General features: G+C 45.6%; 1 protein-coding gene across 1 annotated transcript in view; it reads left to right on the top strand.

The window, feature by feature from the left end:
• Positions 1–256: 256 nt before the first annotated feature.
• The window catches only part of lef1 (lymphoid enhancer-binding factor 1), a 60,522-nt gene continuing 33,371 nt past the window's right edge, over positions 257–27,407 (top strand). Inside the window, exons 1-3 of the mRNA XM_038981776.1 lie at positions 257–915; positions 3,024–3,090; positions 4,616–4,743. Coding sequence (XP_038837704.1) covers positions 715–915; positions 3,024–3,090; positions 4,616–4,743 — 396 coding nt within the window. The 5' untranslated portion in view covers positions 257–714. The remainder of the gene's footprint in view (positions 916–3,023; positions 3,091–4,615; positions 4,744–27,407) is intronic.

Below are 27,407 nucleotides of genomic sequence, written 5' to 3'. Positions count from 1 at the left end.
GAGCGGTGCTCCAGTTTGGAAGTCGGTCCACAGCGTATCGGTTTATAACGCACTCCTCGATCTTTTATATAGTTTATTACTTTTAATTTAGCCGTTATTCAGTTCAAGGATGTATGTTCATTTTAATAGGGATAGATACGCAGTATTGTGTAAGTGGGGAAAATAAATCGTGTTCTACTTGTGGCAAAGATCGAGATTCAGAGACGCATTTTTTAAATGATATTTTTCCTTATTTTTTTTTCACGAAAGGACTGCAACTCTCACAGGACCCCAGAACGAGGAAATATAAGCAGAGGTTTTTTTCTACATGCACTTTGACCGTTAGCGGAGCTCCCGGGTGTGTGCCCTCCTCTGCCAAATCTGACGGCACATCTGACTCTCGTGATGAGGTTTTGACTTCTGACATTTTAAAGAGCCGAGCTGGCGAGTGCCGCGGGTTGAGCGTGCACTACACATCCGCTTTTGCCGATAACATCTTCAATTTCGAATATTTAGAATCTGAATCATTGTAAGAATCCACAATACTTCGAAAAACAACGACAAAAAAGGATCTCCTGTTAATTTAGCTAAAACAAAAAACGTGATCGCACGCAGTTTTCTCCAGGGTTCCGAGCGCAACACTTCAAGCCGTTTCAAGGAACATTTTTGGTTTCCTTTTGGGGATTTCGATAGTTCCTCCAATTTGGACAGTGCGAGTACTTCGACTGAATCAAAATGCCCCAACTAGCAGGTGGTGGTGGCGGCGGGGACCCTGAGCTTTGTGCCACCGACGAAATGATTCCGTTCAAGGATGAGGGAGACCAAGAACAAATATTCGCAGAACTCAGTCACTCAGAGGAAGACGAGGGAGACTTGGCAGATATCAAGTCATCTTTAGTACATGAGTCAGAGACGAGTCCAAACAGCAATCATGATGTGAGTATTTCCTCTCTTGTACTTAAGTCTAGTGTTACATGTTGCCAAGCCTTTATATAGGCTAGCCTAAATAAATGTCCATCAAATTTCTAACGACAACATATTAATTCAAGTTCACCTGTCTCTAAATAATAGCCCCCATTTCAGGGAAGTCAGTTGGACATTTTATGAAAGGTGATAAAAGCTGAAAAGCTGATAAAATGACTGGATATTTGCCCAAACTATGTTTGGTTTTGTCATAATTAACAAGGTGATGTGTAGCCTAATATTATATGTGTATAATATGACTATTTTAATGTGTAAATAGTAGCCATGTTCTGTTTGTAATCAGTTGTAAACAGAGGCTCATAAATAAATCTGCTGCACGTGGCTGCAGAGCTTTTCAAAACATTGTTGACGAATTATACCAAAGGTCAAAACATACAGAACAATTTAATGTGAGATAATATTTTTCTGCAATTCAGAGAACTTGTGTACAGTTTTTACGAGGTTATTTGATATTTTAAATTAAATATTGCACTATAGGTGATGAATTCGTGAATACATTTTGAATTATTTTGTTAGGCCTATTGCAATATTAAATTAGCACTATTGAATTATTATTATTATAGTTATTATTATTATTATTAGTAATATTATTGGTATAACAATCATTGTCTTGATAAAAAAAAACAATATTCATAAAATGATAAGTATGCCTACTTATAATTATTACAGTAACAATAGCAATATTGCTATGGGTTAGGTGATTTAATTAAACAATGTTTCACCAGGTTGGATAATATAAACTATGAATAATATAAAATATTAAAGCGTTTTTGGACAGATCAAATCGTATTTGATATAAAACAAATGTTTGTTTTTTCAAAGGGAAATCCAGATGAAAGGATCTTCGAAGGAAAACCACACCTGACAAAATGTAGCACCTCTAGATTACAGTGACACTCATATTCCCAATGTGAAATAAGGCCAACACATTTCTGTATGTTTTGTGGAGATTATGGCCATTTCATGGAGAGACAACACATTGTTAAAGGACGGAATTAAATTGGGAGGGGGGGGGGGGGGGGGGGGGGATTAATGGAAATATTTAGTTTTGATATAGATCGTATTCATATTTGAAATATGAAAGAAATGTCACTGCCACAGTACAGGTTTGAAGGTAATACTGGTAGATATTTTGTTCACATTGCTTATGCATTTAAATAATCTCTCATTCCTTTATCTCAATCATGTATCTAATGCATTTTTAAGAGCTGTAACAAGAGTAGCTTACATCGTTTGAGGCTGTGTGATTGTCACATTCCTCCTCAGTGCAGTGAGTTTCATATTCAATAGTAAGTTTAACTTTGTGCCTGAATATATATGTTTTATCTGAGCTAGGCAGCTGTTACTAAGTCTCTAGCTCTGGATGCTGTATGTATACAAAGGTAAACCTAGCGCAATTAGCTGTTGCCATTTGTCATTATCCAATGTTAATGGAATTAGGGTGCCTACTGACTCTGGGCCGAGCTCATATAGTTACAGCTGTCACAGACGCAAATAAGACGGAGGTTGAATGTTAATTGAGAATCCAGTGAAGTTCCGTGACTCTGCTGGAAGCCACCCTCAGGGAAGTGAACTCCAAAAGGAGGTCTTTTCTACGCGTTCCCATTCGAGGGGGGAGGGGGAAAGGAGATGCATGTGGAGGGGTTCACGGTATTTTGGAAAAGCAGTCGACTACACAGTACACATCATCCCCTCTTCTCTATTTTCGCAGTTATTTTGTGCAGAGCACGTTTGTATTGGAAAGCATCATAGGCTACCGTGATTCATTTGATTTTGAATTTGGTTGGAGCTTTGGTTAAATTGGTTGGTGAAAATGAAAGCAGACTGATGCAAGTTAATTTGTAAGCTCCTTAAGGACATAAAGCTTAATTAAGTGGCTCGTTGAGAAGTTGATACAGACCGCTCCGTCAACCCTTCTCTCCCCAACGCGCTCGCCTCACTGTGTATGTGTTCTTAAATCCGGGGACAAGCTGAAAGAACAGGCCATAACAGCGTGTGTGTGTGTTGCTGAATTTTTTTAACGAATTGAATAACCTAATTTCTGTCTCCGTCTCTCACAGGGAACTAGACAATCCCAAATATCCCAAGACTCATATCATGAAAAACACAGAGACCATCACGATGATGGTAAGTGACACACATCACATAAAATATTATCCTGTCAGTTATCAGCATGTTTTAGAGATCTGCAGTTATATATGGGTCACATTGAGCCAAGATAACGGCACAACATTAAAATCAGTTTCTGGAGGCTTGATTATTGAGAGATTTTTATTTGATTTTTAAAGGAAAGAAAGATGGTAGACTGGAAAAGCTTCTAGCCACTTCATTTTCAGTTCAGAACCGATCAGTCACACTATGGTCCTTTTTCTTATCTGACCCCAGTTCATTCTGATGCAGAGATGATATCTGAATTGATTCTAGTCAGGACATGTACAAACTGAATGGGAAAAAAAGTTCTATATGTAAGTCTTTTGTGTTCCGTAGGAAATGTTATTATTTATGCAGAGAATTGTTGAACAATCCCAATGGCTGCGGCCCCTTGCCTGGTCATCAGAAAGATGCAATACTGATGCATTTAAATTGTTACATTGACATGAATAAAAACCTGTGAAGATAGGCAGTGACTTAAGCATGTGGCTCTCTGATACTAGTAGTGAGTGACACTTAATATTCTCCTTGGCTTATTTTGTACACACACTCTCTGTCGCTGTATCTCTCTCTTTGTCTCTCTGTGTCTGTGTGTTTTGTCCTGTACAACATGTTGCTGCTGTGTGACACCACCAGACTCGTTTGATGTCTTTATTTGGTCCAGGCTGTATTCTGACCCCAGATAGAGCTGCAGGTCATGATTGGAGCTCTGTTCTGTTAAGAGTGGCTCTTCTTTGTTCCCCCAGCAGCCCTGAATAGGACCCCTCAAACCAAACACTCCCTTTCCCCACAACAAGCCCATGTTGCTATCAATCTACCAGACACACACACCACCCCCCTCCCCAGAAAGCGACAACCAACAGCCACCAAATAGTTTGTCGCGAGTTTCTATTCAGGCAGGGGGACGGACCCGAACAAATGCTCTCTCTTTAGGTCAGAGGCATGGGGAACAGTAGGGGCGTCTCTTGTTTTGACACAGTCTGTATGTTCCTCCTAATTGACGCTAATTGGCACGGAGAGACGCCATTGTTACTCTGTATAGTGCAGCCCTCCTCTCCCCTTTCTCCAAGACATGAGAGACAAAAGACTGGTGAAACGGGGGGCGCCGGGTCACAGCGGTCGACAGCGATATCATTACGCCATCAAGAGGCATGCATGGAGCGATGATGCGATGGTCACAGTGCCAGACTGACCCAGTGTTGTTAGAAACTGTAACTTGGCAATGACCATTCACATGTAACTGTATTAATAGGCTATAAACTCAAGGAGATTTCCCCAATGACTCTGAACTGCTGAAGTTATGATGGCGGTGAATATTGCTGTTATGTTACTTGATCAGACTGTTGCTTAGAGATGCTATTCTATATAATGGTCCAAATCCTAATGGAGATGAATGTGCTTGACTCAAGTTCTCTAACAAATCTTCCATTAATGATCGTAAATGTACGATTTGCACCAAGCCTCAAGTTCACACTTTTCTGTCTCTTGGGCCCGTTTCCAGGGAAACACCTAGACATGTACAACAAAGGTCATCCGTACTCTGGATACCCAGGTTACATCATGATGACTAATATGAACAACGACTCCTACATGAACAACGGCTCCCTGTCGCCACCCATGCCCAGAACGGTGAGTCCAGTTACACTATACCTCCATCAATCAATCACTTCCACCCATCTGTCAAGTTAGCTAGCCCAGTTTGTGTCTAGTGCATTTTCACTGCGTCAAGTTTGATTCGATCTTAAATACTTAACCAGGTCTAAACCCCTAAAAAAGAGCTTAACCTGGGATTTCCTTTCAAATATACCTGTATATGAACATTTCCATTCATCTTTTCTACCATCTTTTCAACTCTAGAATGTTCTTTGCCTCTCTTCGACCGCCTTCCTAGTGTGATGTAGCCGGTTTGTGATAGCCGTATATAACATGCCCCTGTAATGTTGTGATGATCTGTCCCCTTGGCAACCACCTGATCTAGTCTCCCCCACATGCCTCTCATACTTTCCAGCAGATTAACAACATGTATATGATGTATTATTTCTCGCGTCTTGTTAACTGAATCAATGTTTGTTTACATATGGACAGTAAGCCCAGCGGTTACGCTGACATGGTCGCGGAGGCCTAACTGCAACATCCCATCTGAAGAGGGAGTTTGCGGAAATAGCCAGGGTTGCCGTATGTCACCATGCTTATAGTCCCTATAACAGTATTCATTTCAGGCTGTAGGCCTGGTGGCTGGCTTCCTGTGTCTGTCTCTTTTTGAACATTAGCAGCAAGACAGACGCAAAACGCCAGGGCATGCCAGCAGCTGTCCACCCTAATCCTGTTTGGTGTGTGTGTGTGTGTGGGGTGGAGTTGTGTGTGGTGAATACACCCAGTCTCACTATGGCTCGGTGCCTCCCAAAGCCTGTCCCCGCACCCTGCTAGCACATAGACTACAGGACACAGACATGCACGCATTGTTCAAGGACCAAAGACTCTGGCTTATGTCTGCCTGTGTGTCTGACTTGGTTTCATCATGAAATTCACTTGAAGGGTTTGAAGTCTGTGCAGCGACTGTGTGAATATGTCTGACAATACAAAGTGAATGGTGTTCTCATCTCGTGGCAGCGGTACCCACTTTGCTCTTGTATAGGAGTCCTCTGACCGTAGATATTTTTTCAGACAAATTTCATCTCCAATATAATTGTTTTGGATACTTATGGAATGGATAACTTCTCAAGGACTGAGGGGCTTCCATCCAACCTTCTTTAAATAAAGAAATGACTCCTGTTATTTGGCCCCTCCTCTCGCTGCCTGGACCGTTTTAAACACTCATTTCCGTGGTTGCCGCCCACTTTTTGTTTTGCCAAATTTCCCCATCTTCAATAAATCCTTAGTCGATTTTATGTACGTTTCTCTCACTTATCCAATAAAATGGATACGGTTGGTGGCGGTGCAGTCATGGAAGTTGGAACACAAGTCTTCTCTTCTAGTCTGATGTGAAACATGTATGTGCTGCCTGACTGTTGATTGGATGGATGTGAAACGTGTATGTGCTGCCTGGCTGTTGATTGGCTGGATGTGAAATGTGTGTGCTGCCTGGCTGTTGTATCAAGCCTGCCGGCCACCGCAGCCACAGTATCTGCAGGCCTAGGATCAGTTTTCACCCAGATCAAAGGCACGTTCTCTCCCTTTCTTCCCTCCTCCCTCCCTCCCTCCATCCCCCTCTACAGTTTAGATTGATTTTCATTGGCCATGGCATTCCTGTGCATGAGGCCCAACTGACAGAGCTGTTCAGAGTTGCTGATTGTCAGCAGATTTTGGGGAGGGAAGCAAGGCGTGAGCTGTAGGACCTCTAAGGAGTTGTACTAGATCTTTAAAAGGAGAAGGAATGGAAGTCCTTGGTTTGAGTAGTTCAGCTGCGCATAGGGTTAGTGTGGTGGAGTCACCACGACCAGTAGCACATATGGAGATTGTCTCTGTGTAGTTGATTCAATAAAGTTCTGTGGAAGGACGAGAGGATCTCAGTTGGATGTTAGACATCCCTTCATCTCTGGAGGTGGTAGTCCAGGTTTAGACTGCAGTTGAGGTCTTTTTTATTTATTTATTTAACTAGGCAAGTCAGTTAAGAACAAACTCTTATTTACAATGACAGCCTGCCGGGGAACAGTGGGTTTAACTGCCTTGTTCAGGGGCAGAACAACAGATTTCTACCTTGTCAGCTCAGGGATTCGATCTAGCAACCTTTCTGTTACTGGCCCAACGCTCTAACCACTAGGCTACCTGCCGCCCCAGGTCTAAAGCTCTAACCACTAGACTACCTGCCGCCCCAGGTCTAAAGCTCTAACCACTAGACTACCTGCCGCCCCAGGTCTAAAGCTCTAACCACTAGACTACCTGCCGCCCCAGGTCTAAAGCTCTAACCACTAGACTACCTGCCGCCCCAGGTCTAAAGCTCTAACCACTAGACTACCTGCCGCCCCAGGTCTAAAGCTCTAACCACTAGGCTACCTGCCGCCCCAGGTCTAAAGCTCTAACCACTAGACTACCTGCCGCCCCAGGTCTAAAGCTCTAACCACTAGACTACCTGCCGCCCCAGGTCTAAAGCTCTAACCACTAGACTACCTGCCACCCCAGGTCTAAAGCTCTAACCACTAGACTACCTGCCGCCCCAGGTCTAAAGCTCTAACCACTAGGCTACCTGCCGCCCCAGGTCTAAAGCTCTAACCACTAGGCTACCTGCCGCCCCAGGTCTAAAGCTCTAACCACTAGACTACCTGCCGCCCCAGGTCTAAAGCTCTAACCACTAGACTACCTGCCACCCCAGGTCTAAAGCTCTAACCACTAGACTACCTGCCGCCCCAGGTCTAAAGCTCTAACCACTAGACTACCTGCCGCCCCAGGTCTAAAGCTCTAACCACTAGGCTACCTGCCGCCCCAGGTCTAAAGCTCTAACCACTAGGCTACCTGCCGCCCCAGGTCTAAAGCTCTAACCACTAGACTACCTGCCGCCCCAGGTCTAAAGCTCTAACCACTAGACTACCTGCCACCCCAGGTCTAAAGCTCTAACCACTAGACTACCTGCCGCCCCAGGTCTAAAGCTCTAACCACTAGGCTACCTGCCGCCCCAGGTCTAAAGCTCTAACCACTAGGCTACCTGCCGCCCCAGGTCTAAAGCTCTAACCACTAGACTACCTGCCGCCCCAGGTCTAAAGCTCTAACCACTAGACTACCTGCCACCCCAGGTCTAAAGCTCTAACCACTAGACTACCTGCCACCCCAGGTCTAAAGCTTACACGGTGAAATGAAAATGAATGCCTCATTATTATTATTATTATTCTGCTCTTTATTATAACAGATAAAGTGAGGGTTGTGTCATATTAGTGTTTTCTACTTGGCCATGTCATTGTCAATACAGAGGTTACACTTTGTAGCAGTATATGTTGGCTCTTGGTTGGTGTGGTTTGTTCCAGAGGAATCCATTGAAAACCCTGCCTGCCACTATTTAGTCTACCCAGAAGCCCAGTGAAGTAAATACATTTACTATTCTGTTTAAAGTGTTATCTACAGTTATACTGTATATTGGTGTCAGTGGGAACTGTAGTGACATGTTCTCGCGTGTGTGTGTGTGTGTGTGTGTGTGTGTGTGTGTGTGTGTGTGTGTGTGTGTGTGTGTTCTTCGAGTCTTCACATATAGGGTCGTGTGAGGTTTGACTGTTGCATATTGGATTATTTAAAGTGACTGTGCGTGTGTGATGGCTCATATTTCCAGCTCCCATGGCCAGAGGGCCGGACTGTACAGAACTCTGGGAAGAGAGGGGGGATTGTGTTCCCTACTCTGGCCTCTGTTAAGTCTTTGTGAAGACCACGCTCGATGTCTGGATGGGCTGGCAGCTTGGAATCAAGCTCTCACATCTCTCTGGCTAAAACCTCGGACTTATCGAGCTAACACATTCCTGTATGTGCGTTAACTCGACCGCTCTGTTTTCTGACTGTAGAAAGTGTATGTAGAACTTGTGCACTGGAGTCAATGAGAAATGCTATTTGAGTTGTTGTAGCAGATGTATAGCTTCAGGATTACTGTGGTTTAATAGAATGCTCCTCTCTGGATCCAGTCATAGTTTAAACTTCTGTCACCTTCTCATCAAACATCTGAATTTGAGCATGACAACTTTTAACTTGTAACCACCAAGCCTGTAACGGTGGAAGCCATTTTCACACACTACCTTACTTTAGAACTATAACTTTGAATCCACTAGCTCGTTCCGAGCATAAGTCCAGGCTCTCCAAACATCCAGTCCCCAGCCTGTCAGTGCAGCAGTCGGGGAAGGTGGAATCGCCATAGCTGATTTTAAGCTGGGCTTTTGGTGTGCAGAGAGCTGAGGGAACCATTTGCTGCCCCTCCCAGGCCATACCTCCCTCCCCCTGTCTTCCCCCTCGGTGGCGGGTCCTTGTCGTGTGTGAGAGCCCGTGGGGGGAGACTGCGGTTCCCCTTTGATGTCAGCGAGAACGTGACGGATCTCCTTGGCGGCATTGCGCGGCCGTGTGGAATCACTAACCCGGGCTTACCTAACGGGATTGACCGCGCTCCCCTTTTCTCGCTTACGTCCCAAATGGAACCCTATTCCCTATATAGTGCACTACTTTAGACCAGGCCCCATAGGACTAGTCAAAAGTAGCGCACTAATAATAGGGTGCCATTTGAGACGTACCCCTCGTCATCCCCAGTGCCATGTGTATCTGTCCTCACGGTCTCAAACCCTGGCCCCATTCAGCACCGATCCCTGTTATGAGAATACTACATTTCCCAGGAGCCCTTCATGTCCACGCGCAGTGTAGTCTGCGGCAACGTGCGGCGCCATGTGTAGTTCTTTATCCACGACTGCGGGGTTGTAAAGCGGTTGGAGGCGCTGAATCGAGCAGAGCGTTTTGTTGTGATTTGTGAAGCAGCTGGGATCTATTTGATGTGTGAGTTTGCCGCTGGATGTCGTTGCCTAAAATTGGCTTACAAACAATATTACTATATTTTGTGACCAAATATGACATCAACAGTCAATTATTTGAAGTTTAAAAAAAACATTTTTGGGGAAGGGGGGGGTTAAATTTCAAGGATCACCAGAGGATTATTGCAGCATTGATGTCATCTGCTGTGCAGGTCTGACAAAGAGCAGGGTGTGTGTGTGTGTCTGTCTGTCACACTGTGTAGACCTCACAGAAAGCTCCAGCGTCCTCCCACCCTTTGTGTGCTTCTGGGTCTCAGCTCTTTATAAACAGTATCATTGACACGGAGCGTGCGTCAAACTACTGTACTGTATGGTACATGGCGAGGAGGCTGGTCGACACATTTATTCCATATGGCGTTCCCTCCACGGTAATGATTCCATGTGGTTGCAATCCCCTTATCAAAGTCTTTCATCTTGTTAAGTGGAGCTGGGAGGAATTATCCTCTCCCTAAATTGAAACGACTGGTGTTTTTTCTCCTTTCTCTCCCTGTAAGATGAGAAGACAAAATAAGTCCAGGCAGGATGCACCAAGTGTTCACATAACGTGGTGTAAATTTGTGTTACGACGCTGACGGACTGTGGGACTGTGTATGTTGGTCGCTCATGTTTTGACTATATGGACAGTGTGTCATGTTTTCTTTTACTTTATTTGATGAAACTTGTAACAGAGCATTGTGGGAATATAGTAAAACATCTATCGTATTGTTTGTGTGTGTGTGTGTGTGTGTGTGTGTGTGTGTGTGTGTGTGTTTGTGTGTGTGTGTGTGTGTGCGTATTTGTGAGTGTTTGTTTTCATGTGCTCTCTCATGCTCTCACCAAAACGAGACTGTCATCATAGCCGAGGACATCACAACACTCTAGCCCTCCTCTCTTCTCCCTCGTTCATCCATCCTACTGAGGGATGAACGAGATGATGGATGAACATGGTGATGGATGAACACTCTAGCCCGTCTCTGCTCCATGGAGGCCGGGCCCCAGCCACAGCACCTGCTGAGTGGGGCTTCACTCTCACCGCCTCATGACCACCAGGGGATACGGAAAGGAGGGGACAGGCGTGTGCTTGAGTTGGGGTGGGGGGGTTGGGTGGGGGGGTTGGGTGGAAGGTTAGAGAGGATAGTGGCTTTTTTGTTGTCTCCGCGTGGCGTCGGTTGTCGTCACTCCAGCTTGTTGTTTTGACTCCCGGGCCCTCAGAAGGGCCCCCGGCGAAAGTCCCTCCACTCCCCAGGCTGTGTGGCTCCTATTGAAGCCACTCTGTGGGAGCTCAGTTCGGCACACAGGGACCAGAGCCCGACTCCTAGCCTCCCTCCACCACCTAAACACTGCTGATAAGACTGGCTCCACCACAAAGCCAAGACGCCAAGCAAAACACTGTTGTTTTTCCACATTGACGCGCTTCAACTGGAGATGAATGGGGAGGCTTTTGAAGTGGTGTAGCTGAAACCCTTTTGATGCCATTAGTTTTATTTAGTCCCCAAATAGTTCCTCACTGTCGTAACATTATTATAAAATCATCCCTTTTTTAGTTTAGTGAAAACCAGGTCTATATTTGGTGCTGTGTACCATGTAGTTCAGGCAGTAACTGTGACCGGGACAATGGGAGCTGCAGGGGTGAAACACTGAGTGTAACTCCTCCCAGCGCTCCGTACTTCAGAGAGAACCAGCAAACAGCTCTGACTTGTTCTAGTGTGACGGCCTTGATCAATAGCCGCTCTGTTACCGTCAACTTACTCTTGTTTTTTTCCCTCCTTTATATTTTTCAGAAGCTCATTATTTTTTGTGTGTGCTGTGGTGGGTGTGAGAGCTAAAGAGACTCACATGCTCTGTGTGTGTGTGTGTGTGTATCTGACAGCACTGAAAGATGAATGCTCCTCAATGTAGAAGGTTGGGTATAGGGCCGGTATAGTTACTGTACAAAGGGGTCTGTGCTGCTCGCCTTGCCTCGTCACCAGGCTTTATTAACCAAGCTGTTAAATGGATAGATGGATATAGCTCTCTTTTTCCCCCCTTCTTTTTTTGTTTTTGCTAGCGCACATCGAATGCGTAATTATTTTCTCCCTTCTTAACTATTTCCAACATATACTGTACATATACTGTACATATACTGTACATATACTGTACATATACTGTACATATACTGTACATATACTGTACATATACTGGCTGGAGTGTGAGAGCGACCGAGCACGTGCGCACACACACTGCGGAAGACACATTTCATTATAATGCATTCAAAATGCATTCAACTGACTAGGTATCCCCCTTTCCTTTCCTTTCTGTTGGAGCTTGCAGAGCTGGGGTGGACAGGAGGAGGGGTTTGCTGTCAATTCATTTTGTGTGGTCTTGGCTATAAAAAATAAAATAAAAAAAACAGCTCTTTGAATGGTCTTTAATTTTTGGGAAACCCATAAAAGTTTGCCGCTCCTTTGATATCGGCCTCGGAATTGAAAACAAATGCAGCATTCTCCCCCCTTCTCATTTCAACTGCCCTGTTATGGAGTTGTGAAGAAAAAACATCAGCCGTAGATCTCTTTCTCTCCCTCCTTTTCCATCCCCCCCATTTCCCTTTCCCCTCTCTCCTGCCTTCTTTCTCCTCCTCCCTCTCTTTTTCCTCCCCCTTGTTTTTGAAGAAACCTACAGGGAGGGGGGATCACTGATGTCAAAGTAAAAACCAAGAGCATTAAGAGAACTGGCAAAATGCAATACAGCTGCAATCCGACATGACGCTGGAAAATAGGTCTGAGGAGTAGAGAGCCTCCCCGTATCCGTATTCCCAGGGTGCACAACTGCTCCCGGCCTCGGCTTTGATCTCTTCAAAGCCTCCTACTAGCTGGAGAGTCTTGGCTGCTGCTCACGCTGGAGCGCCGGAGAAGGGGAGAGAGGGAGGAGGGGTGTATGCATGTCGGAGGGGAAGAGAGGAGAGGGGGGGGGTCGTCTTTTCCTTTCCAGGGCTGAAATCAATCACAGTGCCGAGGCAATTATGTGTAATTCAACAGGGCCAGATTAGTAACTCTGTTACCTGAGTGACTGACTGCGTGTCTGTAATCTCAGAGACTCACTGACTGGCCTTCGCCAGCCAGCCAGGAGAAGTCACCACTGGGTCACGGACATGGGAGGGAAGGAAGTAGAGCGAGGGAGAGGTGCTGAAAAGCAGGCCGCCATGCCGCCGTCCAGCAGAGCAGAAAATCGGGCCACAATGGAGTGATTACACTTGCAGATGTAGCCATATTTATGACTGAGGCGAGCGGAGGGAGAGAGGGAGGGGGAGAGAGGCAGGCAGTGATTGCCATGGAGCTCTAGCTAGCTTCGTCTCTCTAACGAGCCCTGTTCCCTTTGTGTTGGGGCTCGTGCCTGGTGTCGCCCCCTCACCACCGACCCGCTGCTCCCTCCGTCCCCCTTCAGTGCCATATCTCTACCCCTCATGCCTGGCGCCTCGGATGGCCCCCAAATGCCAGGCTTGGCCCAGGCTCGCACCCCGGGCACCCAATTTGCCGTGGCTGGAGAGAGGAGCGCGGCTGGAGAGATAGTCTGCATGGCTGCGGGTCACAGAGAGAAGAGGAAAACAGAGTAGAATGGGACTACTGCCTCTCTCTTTCTCTCTCCGCTCTCTTGCTATGGGTCTGGGCCATACCACTGCTACAGTATGCAACACACACCACGGCACTTAGCAGCAGGTCTTGGGTCTTGGGTCATGTTTTGTTGGGGAACGATGCTGAAATGATGTGAATCTTTGCCTCTTCTGAAGTGATGATGGCTACCTGATTCTGATTAGTGTTCTGTAACCACTAGAATTGACAAACATCGCAATATACCAGCCGTCTATTATTGGAACAGATGACCTCATTTAAAGGGAAAGATATTCTTTCTTTCTCATGAAGACGAAAACAGCTCTTTTGTTTAGCTGTGCTCGGCGGAGAGTCACTTGATGCAGGGTGATGAAACCCATAAAGATATCCAGCAAGAGTGTGTTTGTTCATCTGATGAGCTACACTCTGTTCTCCTCTCCTCCCTCCTCTCGCCTCTATTTCCTTTGATCATCATTTTCATCTGGGGCTAGTCTGGTGGTGATGGAAGGGAAGGCTGTTATTTTCTCCTGGGGATATACACACACACACATTAAGGACCTTAGATTTACACTGGTGTTAAGACAAGGAGTGGAGTAGAGCTGGGCCGATATGGACAAAAATCCATATTACGGTAAATCGACTGAATTCTCATGATAAAGACCAATTGAGCGATGCGTGTACAACATTAACGCACACCAAAGTTATTTCTTGACATTTATATTACCCGTAACTGCTTTTACTACTACTTTGGATGTTGTAGCTATCAATTGTCCCATTTAACAGTCACCCATATTAGCATTTAACATATTTCTCTAGTTGGGCCCTCGAAGGTTATTTATCCTAATGAACGATATCAGCCAAATGTCCACGATAAGTGGTTGGTTTGGTCAGTGTCGATCATTTTCGGTTTATCGTCCCAGCTCTAGAGTGGGGGTACCAGTGATTATATGATGACATTGTTTTATTAATACAAACTGAAATGGTGATTAAATGAAACGGAGTGGATTGACTAGGAACTAAGTCTTGACTAGGAACTAAGTGTTGACAATCTTGTTATTCTGTATTGAAAATATTGGAAAATACATGTTTTGATTTAGAATTATTGATAGGTAATGTGAGACAAGGATTGAGCTCTAAAATTAGAAAATTCAAGGGAGCTACAGTGAAGAAAATGCCTCAGTTGGTGTGGCGTCTGTCTGTCTGCCCAATCTCCGCACCCCAGTACATAGACCCTCAGTTTCGCTCGGGGAACCAGGTGAGACTTTTCATGTCTCCCGTTAGGAGAGACTTCAGAGGGACGTCCTCGGCTTTGAGCTCCCCGTCATCAAACAATGCATCCAAATATCAAATCGATCCAGAGCCCCAACCCCAACCTCCCCCCCCCCTGCCCCCCGCCACGCACCTATCTTTGAGATGAAAGGGGACGAAAAAAGCAAGTGACCCCCCACCTCCTATCCCTCCTCCTCATCCCCCTCTTCCGCCACCAAGAAAAGAGGAATCAAGATGGGCGCCTTGGTGGAGAGAGGGACGCTTCAACTGCTATTCAATCGCACGCCACCCTTCATGTGAGCCCTATACACAGACAGGGTCTTCGTTCTGTACTGAGATGGACAGCTATAACAATGATGGGATATGACAGGTTCATAGACGTTTCACCGAGATTCTTTGACTTCATAAAAGTCCACGGCGCACCAAGCCTGGCTTTGGTTAATTCCTATCTCTGATATGGCAGGAGATCTGGAAAGAGGTGTGAACGAATGCTAGGCTAGTCGCCCAGCGGAGTGTTGCGTTCTCTTTGTGTTCCTGTGTATAGACCATATTCAGACCACAGAAGCGTTTGAGCATTGTAATGGTTTAATGCAATTACATATTGGGGTGCTATTCATGAGTCGGTGATCTCTGTTGATCTCGCGCTATCTCTCGCCATGGTGGAAGAGAGACACTACGATTGGCTCATTCGAGATAGGCCTTGTAGTGTAAAGAGTGATGATTGGACTGATGGGAACATAGCTACCCCCCACTAAGTCTAAAATGAGTCTCTGATACACAAAGGAAATACTGTACAAGTCCATTATTTTCAAGAGCCACAGAAAATGGAATTGAATTATAACTGTGTTGTGTTCATTTTGTTGTCATTCTGCATCTATTTCAAGTGTGGTGTCAGATGAATGAATGGTGCTCTCGAGGCTACATGTGTTGGGCTCGGGCCCATGCAGTTTCTTTCTTTACAATCAGGATTTGAATATATCATGACAATGTAAGGCGATTACCATTTCTTAAGGGGTGGTTGAGAGAAAGGTCCGACCGTTGTTAGGGACCATGTTTTAACACGGTCATTGTTTTGGTTTGCCTTACGTCTCTACAAAAGCGTCTCACAAAAGTAACCAATAGGGGCGGAGATTTTCTTGTGATTGGGTTGATCCTGGAAAGGCTGGCTGAAGTGTTCCCTCGTGCGCATTGCAAATGGCAACCTATTCCCAATATAGTGCACTAATTTTGACCAGAGCCTCAGGGGCCTTGTTAAAAGGTAATACACTATAAAGAGGATAGGGAGTCATTTAGGACGCAGGCCTAGTCATACATGAGTGGAGAATAGCCATTTGTTCCGAGGGGATTACGCCTTTTAGAATAGCTTTGTTTTCATTCAGATCTGAGGAGACTAGCCGTGTGTGTGTGTGTGTGTGTGTGTGTGTGTGTGTGTGTGTGTGTGTGTGTGTGTGTGTGTGTGTGTGTGTGTGTGTGTGTGTGTGTGTGTGTGTGTGTGTGTGTGTGTGTGTGTGTGTGTGTGTGTGTGTGTGTGTGTGTGTGTGTGTGAAGCTGAAAATGTGGGGTTTTAATGACTAATTCCAGGCTGAAAAGCAGGTGTTTAGTGTCTCACCGGTTAATCCTTTAAAAATGAAGAGTTGCACCTAAACAACAGCTGGGCTGCTAGTCGGACCTATTGTACTTCTGTCCTTTACTTTATAAAAGACAAGAATGGTTTGTAACCAGATCCACAATGATGAATGCTTTGGCTTATAGTAACGATGACTGGGCTTACAACTCTATATCTTGATGCAGGGGAAGAGAGTAAGATATATATATATAGTAGTTTAAAACCCCTTATGTAGAAACACCCACATTTTTATCAAAACATGCATTTCAAAAAAAAATGTTGACTGACTTTGTCAGTTTGCCCTTTATATTTGACGACGAAGCTGAAATGACTCACTATAGGTAATCCAATAGCCTGCTGAAGTCTATTACCTGGCTCTTAGCTGCCTAGCCAGTGGGAGTAGAAGACTAGGAGGCGTTGGTCTTCAAAAAGCAGAGGTGCGCTGAGGTGAAAAGGCCATTAATCATGTGACTATGGGGTCAGAAGTTCACATGTAAGATCGCTAGGACACAGGCGTCGTGGCTCTGGGGAAGAATGGATCCTCTGAGTTGCTATGGTTAAAACAGGAGCAAAATGCTGGTCAGCAAACCTATTTTTAATGTAATATTCATTAATATACAATAGGTGTGCATACAACACATTTTTGTACGTTAGTATATGTATGGACGTCATATTTCACTGCGTTTTTAGATTAGTAATATAAATATATATTAGCAGACGCACAGTTGGCTCACTCTGTTGCTCTGTTGTCATTGAATTTAGATACCTGCCACTGTGCCAGAGTGTTTACTTCCCCAAGGTTGTGTGTGTGTGTTTGTGTGTGTGCGTGTGTGTGTGTGTGTGTGTGTGTGTGTGTGTGTGTGTGTGTGTGTGTGTGTGTGTGTGTGTGTGTGTGTGTGTGTGTGTGTGTGCGCACGAGTGAAACTAGGTCAGTACACTCCCCAGCTCAAGCGGCACCCATTCAAATCATTCACCCCTGATACACGCTCCTCTCCTCAACGCGTGCCGTTTCAAACCATCCTCGTAAACATTCACTCCCCGCCAGCCTGTCGCCATCTGCCCCCCACTGGCTCTCACCTTTTCCATGACCCTATGGCTAAGCTAACTACCCTTTCCCTCAATGGCTAGTGTTTTCTAGTTAGCATGGAGCTGGTTAGCGCTGTCAAAGAGGACTACTGAGTCAGTGGTTCCAAACCTGTTATTGTACCACCAACTGAATTCTGCTCTTCCCAGAGTACCCCTGAAGTACCCCCTCATTTTACCAGTAGGCCTATGGTCTCATTATTCTTCTCAAGTACAGTGGGAACCACTATACTTAGAGATGTTAGGCTAGTGTTACTGTATGAGTTATTATGAAGCTAACGTGTTGAGGGGGAACTGCTACCTGCCTACAGCTCTCAATATCACATGTTAGTTACTAGTTAGCATGGAGCTAGCTAGCGCTCTGAGTGCGGTCTGCTACCTGCCTACAGCTCTCAATATCACATGTTAGTTACTAGTTAGCATGGAGCTAGCTAGCGCTCTGAGAGGGGTCTGCTACCTGCCTACAGCTCTCAATATCACATGTTAGTTACTAGTTAGCATGGAGCTAGCTAGCGCTCTGAGAGGGGTCTGCCAGCTGACTGCTGCTTCCAGCGCTCTCCTCCACAGGTAGAGCCAGGCACAAAGACCCCCACCACTCCAGCCAGACTCCATTCTCCCGCCTCAACGCTGAGCTCCCAAATCCAAACTGACAGCCATTCATGCCCAGAATACCTGGCTGAGAGCGAGGGGGGACACACTATCTAGGTGTAGCAGGCAAATCCTCTCTTGTTCCTTGGTTTCTAAAACGTGGCGCATGAGGCTGACTTTCTCAGCACTTTTTCTCCCAATCATTCTGTGGTGTTTTTCTCTCTTTTCTCTCCATTTCCCCCTTCTGTTATTGTGTTGTGAAGACTCAGGCTTGGGTTTAAGCGAGCGCTAGACATTAGCTTGCGCTGCGTTTTCATTTGTGTGCCTCTCTAAGGGTCCTGGCTCGCTAGCGTTCGTTGTTGTGAATGTGGCGATAACTTGGCATGAATGTAGCAACTCGGCAGTCCAAAAGGTTTCTAGTGATATACCATGCAGTGTGTTCATGCAGCAGTGGGGTAGTAGCTAAAAATGGATCGACGAGGAGAAAAAAAAAACTTGCCGTTTGATTCAATAAGAAAAATAAAGAGCTGTGCCGCATTCGGGTGCACAACTTCTACTTGTTGTCAGCTTTACCGGTTACCCGATTCAGACCAGAGGTCTCTAGAGTTCCATTTCTCTCCATCACCTCATTAGAAACTCATTAGAAACCAGTATTTCTGTCATCTTAGCTGATATTGTAGCCAACTACATGAAAAAATGTACACTCGATTTTAGATTTTACTCTATAAAAAAATGTGTTGTGGGGATCCCTAGATAGTCAATCACAGTTTTGCTTGACATTTTAGGTGAAGTGGGTGTGTGGGAGAATTTGTGTGTTCTCCCTCTCCAATAAACTCTGCCAGGAAGAAGATCTGCAGTCTGTTGTGTGACTCATTCATTGTGGGGGTTTTCCACTGTGTTTGCCTGGGCTCGTACATGACAAGTGGCGATTACGTTATATAGGTAACAAAAGAACGTACGTGTGTGTGTGTGTGTGTGTGTGTGTGAACATGCTTGCTGGTCTTGGTCAAGCTGGTAGGGGGTAGCCAGGCCTGCTGACAGTGGCACTTCAGTGGAATGTTTGCCCTTTCCTCAGCTCTTTGATGTGACCAGGTCCTGCTGTGATAATGAGGCCTGCACCCCGCCGCAAGGTGAACATCCTGCAGGGTGCCCCGGGCTCTGCCAAACACACACCCAGTCCAACCCCCACATAACGCTCTGTCAACCTTCACACAACGCCCCTACAACCTTCACACAACTACCAGGCAAGGCACTAAAAGGCTTCAAAACATTGGCCCAGCATTGCCTCCCCACACACACACACACACACACGCACGTGCACACACATGTGCACCCACACACACACCCACAACACATCGCTCAAACAAACTTCACACATCCACCAAAAATCCCACCCCTGAGCTTCAAAACATTGGTCCATCCCCCCCACACAACGTCAACACAACCCAAACACAACTTTCACATAACTCAACCACCATTGAGCTTCAGAACATTGGCCCAACCCCTACACACATCTTTCCCCAAATACTGCCCTACCTCCACAGAACCATTCTGAAGTCTCTAAACTCACATCCACCTCTCACCTGAAACAACCTCTAACCACCCCTTATTAAAGATGCACTCCAGTCTCCTTTTCACCTCAGCTGATTTACCTAACAAAAGGCCCATCTCAATAGGTAGTCCAGGTATGACATGACATGGCACTAGTGGGGAGGGGTGGGCCTTTCCTCTTCTGTTCTCTTTGCTCCTCTATAGTTCCCACAAGCAAGAGGGGTGGCCGATGACGACAGAGTACACCCATAAGAGAAACTCCTTGAATGGCCAACACTTGCAGTTGTAAAAAAATAACACCATTTTGCTCAAAATACTTCAGTGTACAGTTGAAGTCAGACGTTTACATACACTTAGGTTGGAGTCATTAAAACTAGTTTTTCAACCACTCCACAAATTTCTTGTTAACAAACTATAGTTTTGGCAAGTCGGTTAGGACATCTACTTTGTGGATGACACAAGTAATTTCTCAAACAATTGTTTACAGACAGATTATTTCACTTATAATTCACTGTATCACAATTCCAGACATCATTTGAGTCAATTGGAGGTGGACCTGTGGATGTATTTCAAGGCCTACTTTCAAACTCAGTGCCTCTTTGCTTGACGTCATGGGAAAATCTAAAGAAATCAGCCAAGACCTCAGGAAAAAATTGTAGACCTGGTTCATCCTTGGGAGCAATTTCCAAACGCCTGAAGGTACCACATTCATCTGTACAAACAATAGTACGCAAGTATAAACACCATGGGACCACGCAGCCGTCATACCGCTCAGGAAGGAGACGTGTTCTGTCTCCTAGAGATGAAAGGACTTTGGTGCGAGAAGTGCAAATCAATCCCAGAACAACAGCAAAGGACCTTGTGAAGATGCTGGAGGAAACAGGTGCAAAAGTATCTATATCAACAGTAAAACGAGTCCTATATCAACATAACCTGAGAGGCCGCTCAGCAAGGAAGAAGCCACTGCTCCAAAACCGCCATAAAAAAGACAGACTACGGTTTGCAACTGCACATGGGGACAAAGATCATACTTTTTAAATGTCCTCTGGTCTGATGAAACAAAAATAGAACTATTTGGCCGTAATGACCATCATTATGTTTGGAGGAAAAAGGGGGAGGCTTGCAAGCCGAAGAACACCATCCCAACCGTGAAGCACTGGGGTGGCAGTATCATGTCGTGGGGGTGCTTTGCTGCAGGAGGGACTGGTGCACTTCACAAAATAGATGGCATCATGAGGGAGGAAAATGATGTGGCTATATTGAAGCAACATCTCAAGACATCAGTCAGGAAGTTAAAGCTTGGTCGCAAATGGATCTTCCAAATGAACAATGACCCCAAGCATACTTCCAAAGTTTTGGCAAAATGGCTTAAGGACAACAAAGTCAAGGTATTGGAGTGGCCATCACAAAGCCCTGACCTCAATCCTATAGAAAATTTGTGGGCAGAACTGAAAAACGTATGCGAGCAAGGAGGCCTACAAACCTGACTCAGTTACACCAGCTCCGTCAGGAGGAAGGGGCCAAAATTCACCCAACTTATTGTGGGAAGCTTGTGGAAGGCTACCCGAAATGTTTGACCCAAGTTAAACAATTTAAAGGCAATGCTATCAAATACTAATTGAGTGTATGTAAACTTCTGACCCACTGGGAATGTGATGAAAGAAATAAAAGCTGAAATAAATCATTCTCTCTACTATTGTTCTGACATTTCACATTCTTAAAATAAAGTGGTGATCCTAACTGACCTAAGACAGGGAATTTTTACTAGGATTAAATGTCAGAAATGGTGAAAAACTGAGTTTAAATGTATTTGGCTAAGGTGTATGTAAACTTCCGACTTCAACTGTATGTACATTACTGTATGTGTACTTGGGATATTGTTTTTCAACAGGAAATGTAAAAAGAAAATAGCTGTAGAGCATCTTTAACCCATTTGACGGGGACTATCATCTCTATAGTCCTTTAAGTGTTTCCCCATAGAGAGTTCAGCGACTTTGTTGTTCGAACTCAGTGCTTCTAATGGCCTAGTTCCCCCAACACAGAAGGAAAGAACGGAGTTTCTACACTTTGAGAAAATGAAACCTGTGTCTTTTCATCAGAGCAGGCCTATTTCACACACATTCCCCCAACTGGCACCTTCATAAGAGGAGAGTGCGAGCCAGTGTGATTGGTTTGCTTGGGGAAATACACTTGAAGCCGGAGGGTCAATGAGTTTGGGTTATGAAACCCCCCATTCAGCCTCTGTTGAATCCTCAATCTGAAAACTCAAGGATGTTGGGTAATACCTCCTAATTCATCTGTGTCCTATTCAGAGCTTCTGTTTGGTGATATGGAGAAATGACACTTAGCTGTAAATGGGGCCCTTTGTTTGCATATGCAGGCAGAGCAGGATGAATGTGTGGGGGGGGGGGGGGGGTGTACACATGGGAGTCTCTAATCTAGAATGTGTGTGTACATTAGTGTTTGTTTTGCGGGCTGTGTGTGTGTCTAGCGTTTCGCTATATGCCCGTCGTGTGGTGTCTCGCTGTGCATTAATGTACGGTGTTTGTATGTTCTCACGGTGGCGTTTGTTGTTTAAGGGAGGTCTTATGATAAGTGACTGCTTCTTCGCGTGTTAGATTCCCACTGTAATTCAGTCAACATCACTGTCGCATTGAAAAATGGGATTTGGTCAATGTGAATATATGTGAAGGGAGAAGTTAAAGCTGAAAGTAAAAAAACCAAACAGGGGTGTCAATGTTAATGTAAGGTTTTGGAATAACTAGTTCAGGCAGCAACGAGCTGGCTTTAGATGCAAGACTAGGCTGAACTATTGGACTGTCACTGACGCTATGAGATTGAGGACAGGGGTGAGGGGAATGGGGGGGTTCCAGTTCATAGATGTACATTTCTCTCCGGGGCTGGCTTTCATTTCCTCCTCCACTCCTCTCTATCCCCTCGTTCGTTCACTCCTCCGCTCCCCTCGTTCCTCTCATTACCCTGGGCGCGTGGCACTCCCCCTTTCCCTCCCTCTCCTCCCTCCATCCCTCGCTGGCGGCCTGGCTTTCTTCTCTTATTAATTGGGTTTCGTTACATTAAGCCCCCTGGCCAAAAGGCCATCCTGCCAATAAAACGTTCAATTTTTAACACTTCACCGAGAGCTGGGCTGGCTGACTGACTTCCTGGGGGTTCAAACCACTCTGGGAATAGTAATTGGTTATTTATTTAAACTTCACCCGGGTTGGTAGTGTGTTTTGGTGGAGAGGTAGTGGAGAGAGGAGAGTGGCGGTCCCTTTCTTTCTGTGGCCTATAAACGGAGAGACACTGGGAGGGGGCCGTTTTTGGAGGGGGTGTGTTTGCTCACCTTTGTTGTGCAAAGGTCAGGCATTCCACACACACAGAGCCACTGAGAGGGAACACCTGGCCAGACTATGTATGTCTCCACAGGGCTTTAGTTTGCCCCACGCCCACAGTTCTCTCTATCTAATGCCTTTGTGTTTGCAGATTTTTACAGTAGCCCTGTACGGAGTCATCAATGGCACTGTGTCTGAGAACAAGTGTTTAAACAAGCTAGGAGAGGCAGGATCTGGGCTGGTTTTGCTCTCGTCTTGGTTGGTCTCCCCATTCTTTACTTTCAGACGAATTCTCTCTCAGCTGAGAAAGACTGATATAATTTCAGTAGAGGCTGAAGTGTCATGACGATCTAGTCTACATTAATGTACTGTGTGTATACACTGTGATATTCCTCTGTACTGTATGTACACTGTGATTCTCCTCTGTACTGTATGTATACACTGTGATATTCCTCTTTACTGTATGTATACACTGTGATATTCCTCTGTACTGTATGTACACTGTGATATTCCTCTGTACTGTATGTACACTGATTTTCCTCTGTACTGTATGTATACACTGTGATATTCCTCTGTACTGTATGTATACACTGAGATTTTCCTCTGTACTGTATGTACACTGTGATTTTCCTCTGTACTGTATGTATACACTGTGATATTCCTCTTTACTGTATGTATACACTGTGATATTCCTCTGTACTGTATGTACACTGTGATATTCCTCTGTACTGTATGTACACTGTGATTTTCCTCTGTACTGTATGTATTTACATTGATTGTCCTCTAACATGCTAGTATGTGCTGACTGACTCATAGACAGATTGTGTGTAGCTTGTCATCAAACAGTCCTGCCTGAAACACAGACCAAAAGGTCACGTGTGGTCAAGCAGGTGTGCAGCAATCCAGACATCAGGATAACGCAGCGGGAAAATGTGTGTGAACTGGCCAAGAAGAGTAATCGTCAAGCTAACCAGAACATTAACCTAACGTAGCAAGCGTAAAAGAAAGGCCTGAGCGGGCTCAGACGAAACCGGAAGCATCCGGTTTTCAGGCTTCACCTCTTCTCTGCTTTCCCCCTGAAAACCGGGATGCTTCCGGTTTCTTCTGACCCTCTGAGGGTGCCAACACATTCTGTTGTCTGTGGTTATACCTTTGATCTTTCTGTCTGTCTGTCTGTCTGTCTGTCTGTCTGTCTGTCTGTCTGTCTGTCTGTCTGTCTGTCTGTCTGTCTGTCTGTCTGTCTGTCTGTCTGTCTGTCTGTCTGTCTGTCTGTCTCTTTCTGTGTGTGTATTTACAATGGTGTTTGTTCTTCACTGGTCGCCCTTGTGGCAACAGGTCACATATTGCTGTCTCTCTCTCTCTCTCTCTCTCTCTCTCTCTCTCTCTCTCTCTCTCTCTCTCTCTCTCTCTCTCTCTCTCTCTCTCTCTCTCTCTCTCTCTCTCTCTCTCTCTCTCTCTCTCTCTCTCTCTCTCTCTCTCTCTCTCTCTCTCTCTCTCTCTCTCTCTCTCTCTCTCTCTCTCTCTCTCGCTCTCTCTCTCTCCCTCCCCCAGAGTACGTGACCAGACTCAATCAGTAACAGTGTGTATTTTCAGGTGTGGCTGGTAAAGGGCCCTGGCTGCATAACAGAACAGCGAGGAGCTGAGGAAAGGCTTTTCAGCCAGCGGATTTAGCAGCATGGGGAATCATGGGAATCTGCTACTTTAGTCTCTCCGTCCTCGATGGTTTCTGGAAACACCTCACGTGGTTCCGACACACACTTGATTGTAGCTACGGGCACGCTGAGTCCTCATTGCATATAAATTACAGAAGTGGGAAGTGATTATTATAAACTTCCCCCGTTTTTCGTTTTCCCTCCCCCCTCACTCGGCAGACGAGGGATAATTGAGTGGAGCACAAAAGGCAAGTGGTGGTGGGGGGTGGGGGGTGGGGGGGGGGGGAGAGTTAGAGATGCCAAGCAGGCAGTAGGGGAAGGAGAGGTGGTGGGGGGTGGAGAATCCCTTCCTATCTGAGACTGTACGACAGTGTTAGCCAACTGTCGACTAGCACTGTACACGATGCAAGGGAAGGGGTGGCGATATCAGTGTTAGGCATTAGGGTTAGCAGTGTGCTTAAGGTTAGGTTTTAAATCAGATTCTAGGACTTTGTGGCTGTGTCGCCTAGTGACCACTGCAGAGCTGCCTCCAGAACCAGATTCAAGACTAAAAAGTCTAATCTCTGTTTAAAAAGTTAGTTATTTCCACTTTATAATGTCAAACTTGATTTATCCTTACTGAAAATGTATCAATCCCTACAAAAATGTCCATTAATTATAATCCACATAATAATTCACATTTCCTGTTGCTGCAGGATTATTTTCCTGTATGAGAAACTGATCAAATTAAGATGGGACTTGGGACTACACATATACACTCACACACACACACACACACACTCACACACACACACACACACACACACACACACACACACACACACACACACACACACACACACACACACACACACACACACACACACACACACACACACACACACACACACACACACAGAGCAGCACGCCAAGGCATTGAGCCTCCCTGTTCTGTTACAAAGCAAAGTGTTGGCGCTAGTGTTTCTCCTCTCAAACACCGTGGCTCTCTGCCAGCTCCAGTTCCGCGCAATGAATTTCTTTTCAAACCACATCTGAGGCCGCTTGAAAAGGGCCGGCCAAGCCTGGTTATAAAATTCTCAAATGGAACGTTTATTTCCAAATCCGTGCCCTCTCTCTGTCTCTGTGTGTGAAATATGAATAGAAAAGAGAACCTAAGCCTATTTCTTCCCTGACATTAAAAAAGACCGCTGCCGCCACAGTTTGAGCCATCGTCACGGGGGACAAGAAGGGGCGATCAAATCGCGGCGACATTGCATGACCCTCCACGGTCGTGGTCAAGTCAGAGCTGTGCAACCACTTCCTCTAACTGCTTAGTACGAAAGTATTTAATTTTTGTTTAATTCTTTGTAAACTTGGCATGAAGCAGGGAGTGGTTAGAGGAAGGAAGGTGCGGCTAGTCCATAAGAAACCACCTGAACTACTTTTAAAATGGCAGCTCCTTCAGTTGTGCCCGGTCACCTCCAATGACTTGTTTTCTGGGGGAACAGAAATACCCCTTCCTTCTCCTTGTGCAAGTCAAGTCCCCCAAAACTCTCCGTGTCCATTTAATATTGTGACAATTTAGCATTTTATTTTGGCATCTGTATACAGACATCTTGGTGCTGTGGTTTAGTTAGAGGATGGTGCTGGCTAGTAGTGGGCTATGGTTTAGTTAGAGGATGGTGCTGGCTAGTAGTGGGCTATGGTTTAGTTAGAGGATGGTGCTGGCTAGTAGTGGTGCTATAGTTTAGGTAGAGGATGGTGCTGGCTAGTAGTGGTGCTATAGTTTAGGTAGAGGATGGTGCTGGCTAGTAGTGGTGCTATAGTTTAGGTAGAGGATGGTGCTGGCTGGTAGTGGGCTATAGTTTAGGTAGAGGATGGTGCTGGCTAGTAGTGGGCTATGGTTTAGTTAGAGGATGGTGCTGGCTGGTAGTGGGCTATGGTTTAGTTAGAGGATGGTGCTGGCTAGTAGTGGTGCTATGGTTTAGTTAGAGGATGGTGCTGGCTAGTAGTGGTGCTATAGTTTAGGTAGAGGATGGTGCTGGCTGGTAGTGGGCTATGGTTTAGTTAGAGGGTGGTGCTGTCTAGTAGTGGGCTATGGTTTAGTTAGAGGATGGTGCTGGCTGGTAGTGGGCTATGGTTTAGTTAGAGGATGGTGCTGTCTAGTAGTGGTGCTATAGTTTAGGTAGAGGATGGTGCTGGCTGGTAGTGGGCTATGGTTTAGTTAGAGGATGGTGCTGTCTAGTAGTGGGCTATGGTTTAGTTAGAGGATGGTGCTGGCTGGTAGTGGGCTATGGTTTAGTTAGAGGATGGTGCTGGCTAGTAGTGGTGCTATAGTTTAGGTAGAGGATGGTGCTGGCTAGTAGTGGGCTATGGTTTAGGTAGATGATGGTGCTGGCTAGTAGTGGGCTATGGTTTAGTTAGAGGATGGTGCTGGCTAGTAGTGGGCTATGGTTTAGTTAGAGGATGGTGCTGGCTAATAGTGGTGCTATGGTTTAGGTAGAGGATGGTGCTGGCTAGTAGTGGGCTATGGTTTAGTTAGAGGATGGTGCTGGCTAGTAGTGGGCTATGGTTTAGTTAGAGGATGGTGCTGGCTGGTAGTGGGCTATAGTTTAGGTAGAGGATGGTGCTGGCTGGTAGTGGTGCTATAGTTTAGGTAGAGGATGGTGCTGGCTAGTAGTGGGCTATGGTTTAGGTAGAGGATGGTGCTGGCTAGTAGTGGTGCTATAGTTTAGGTAGATGATGGTGCTGGCTAGTAGTGGGCTATGGTTTAGTTAGAGGATGGTGCTGGCTAGTGGCTAGTAGTGGGCTATGGTTTAGTTAGAGGATGGTGCTGGCTAGTAGTGGGATATGGTTTAGTTAGAGGATGGTGCTGGCTAGTAGTGGTGCTATAGTTTAGGTAGATGATGGTGCTGGCTAGTAGTGGGCTATGGTTTAGTTAGAGGATGGTGCTGGCTAGTGGCTAATAGTGGGCTATGGTTTAGTTAGAGGATGGTGCTGGCTAGTAGTGGGCTATGGTTTAGTTAGAGGATGGTGCTGGCTAGTGGCTAGTAGTGGGCTATGGTTTAGTTAGAGGATGGTGCTGTCTAGTAGTGGGCTATGATTTAGTTAGAGGATGGTGCTGGCTAGTAGTGGGCTATGATTTAGTTAGAGGATGGTGCTGGCTAGTAGTGGGCTATGGTTTA

The sequence above is a fragment of the Salvelinus namaycush genome, chromosome 42 (genome assembly GCF_016432855.1).
Source record: "Salvelinus namaycush isolate Seneca chromosome 42, SaNama_1.0, whole genome shotgun sequence".
Taxonomy (NCBI): domain Eukaryota; kingdom Metazoa; phylum Chordata; class Actinopteri; order Salmoniformes; family Salmonidae; genus Salvelinus; species Salvelinus namaycush.
This window is presented reverse-complemented; position numbering and strand designations above follow the sequence as displayed.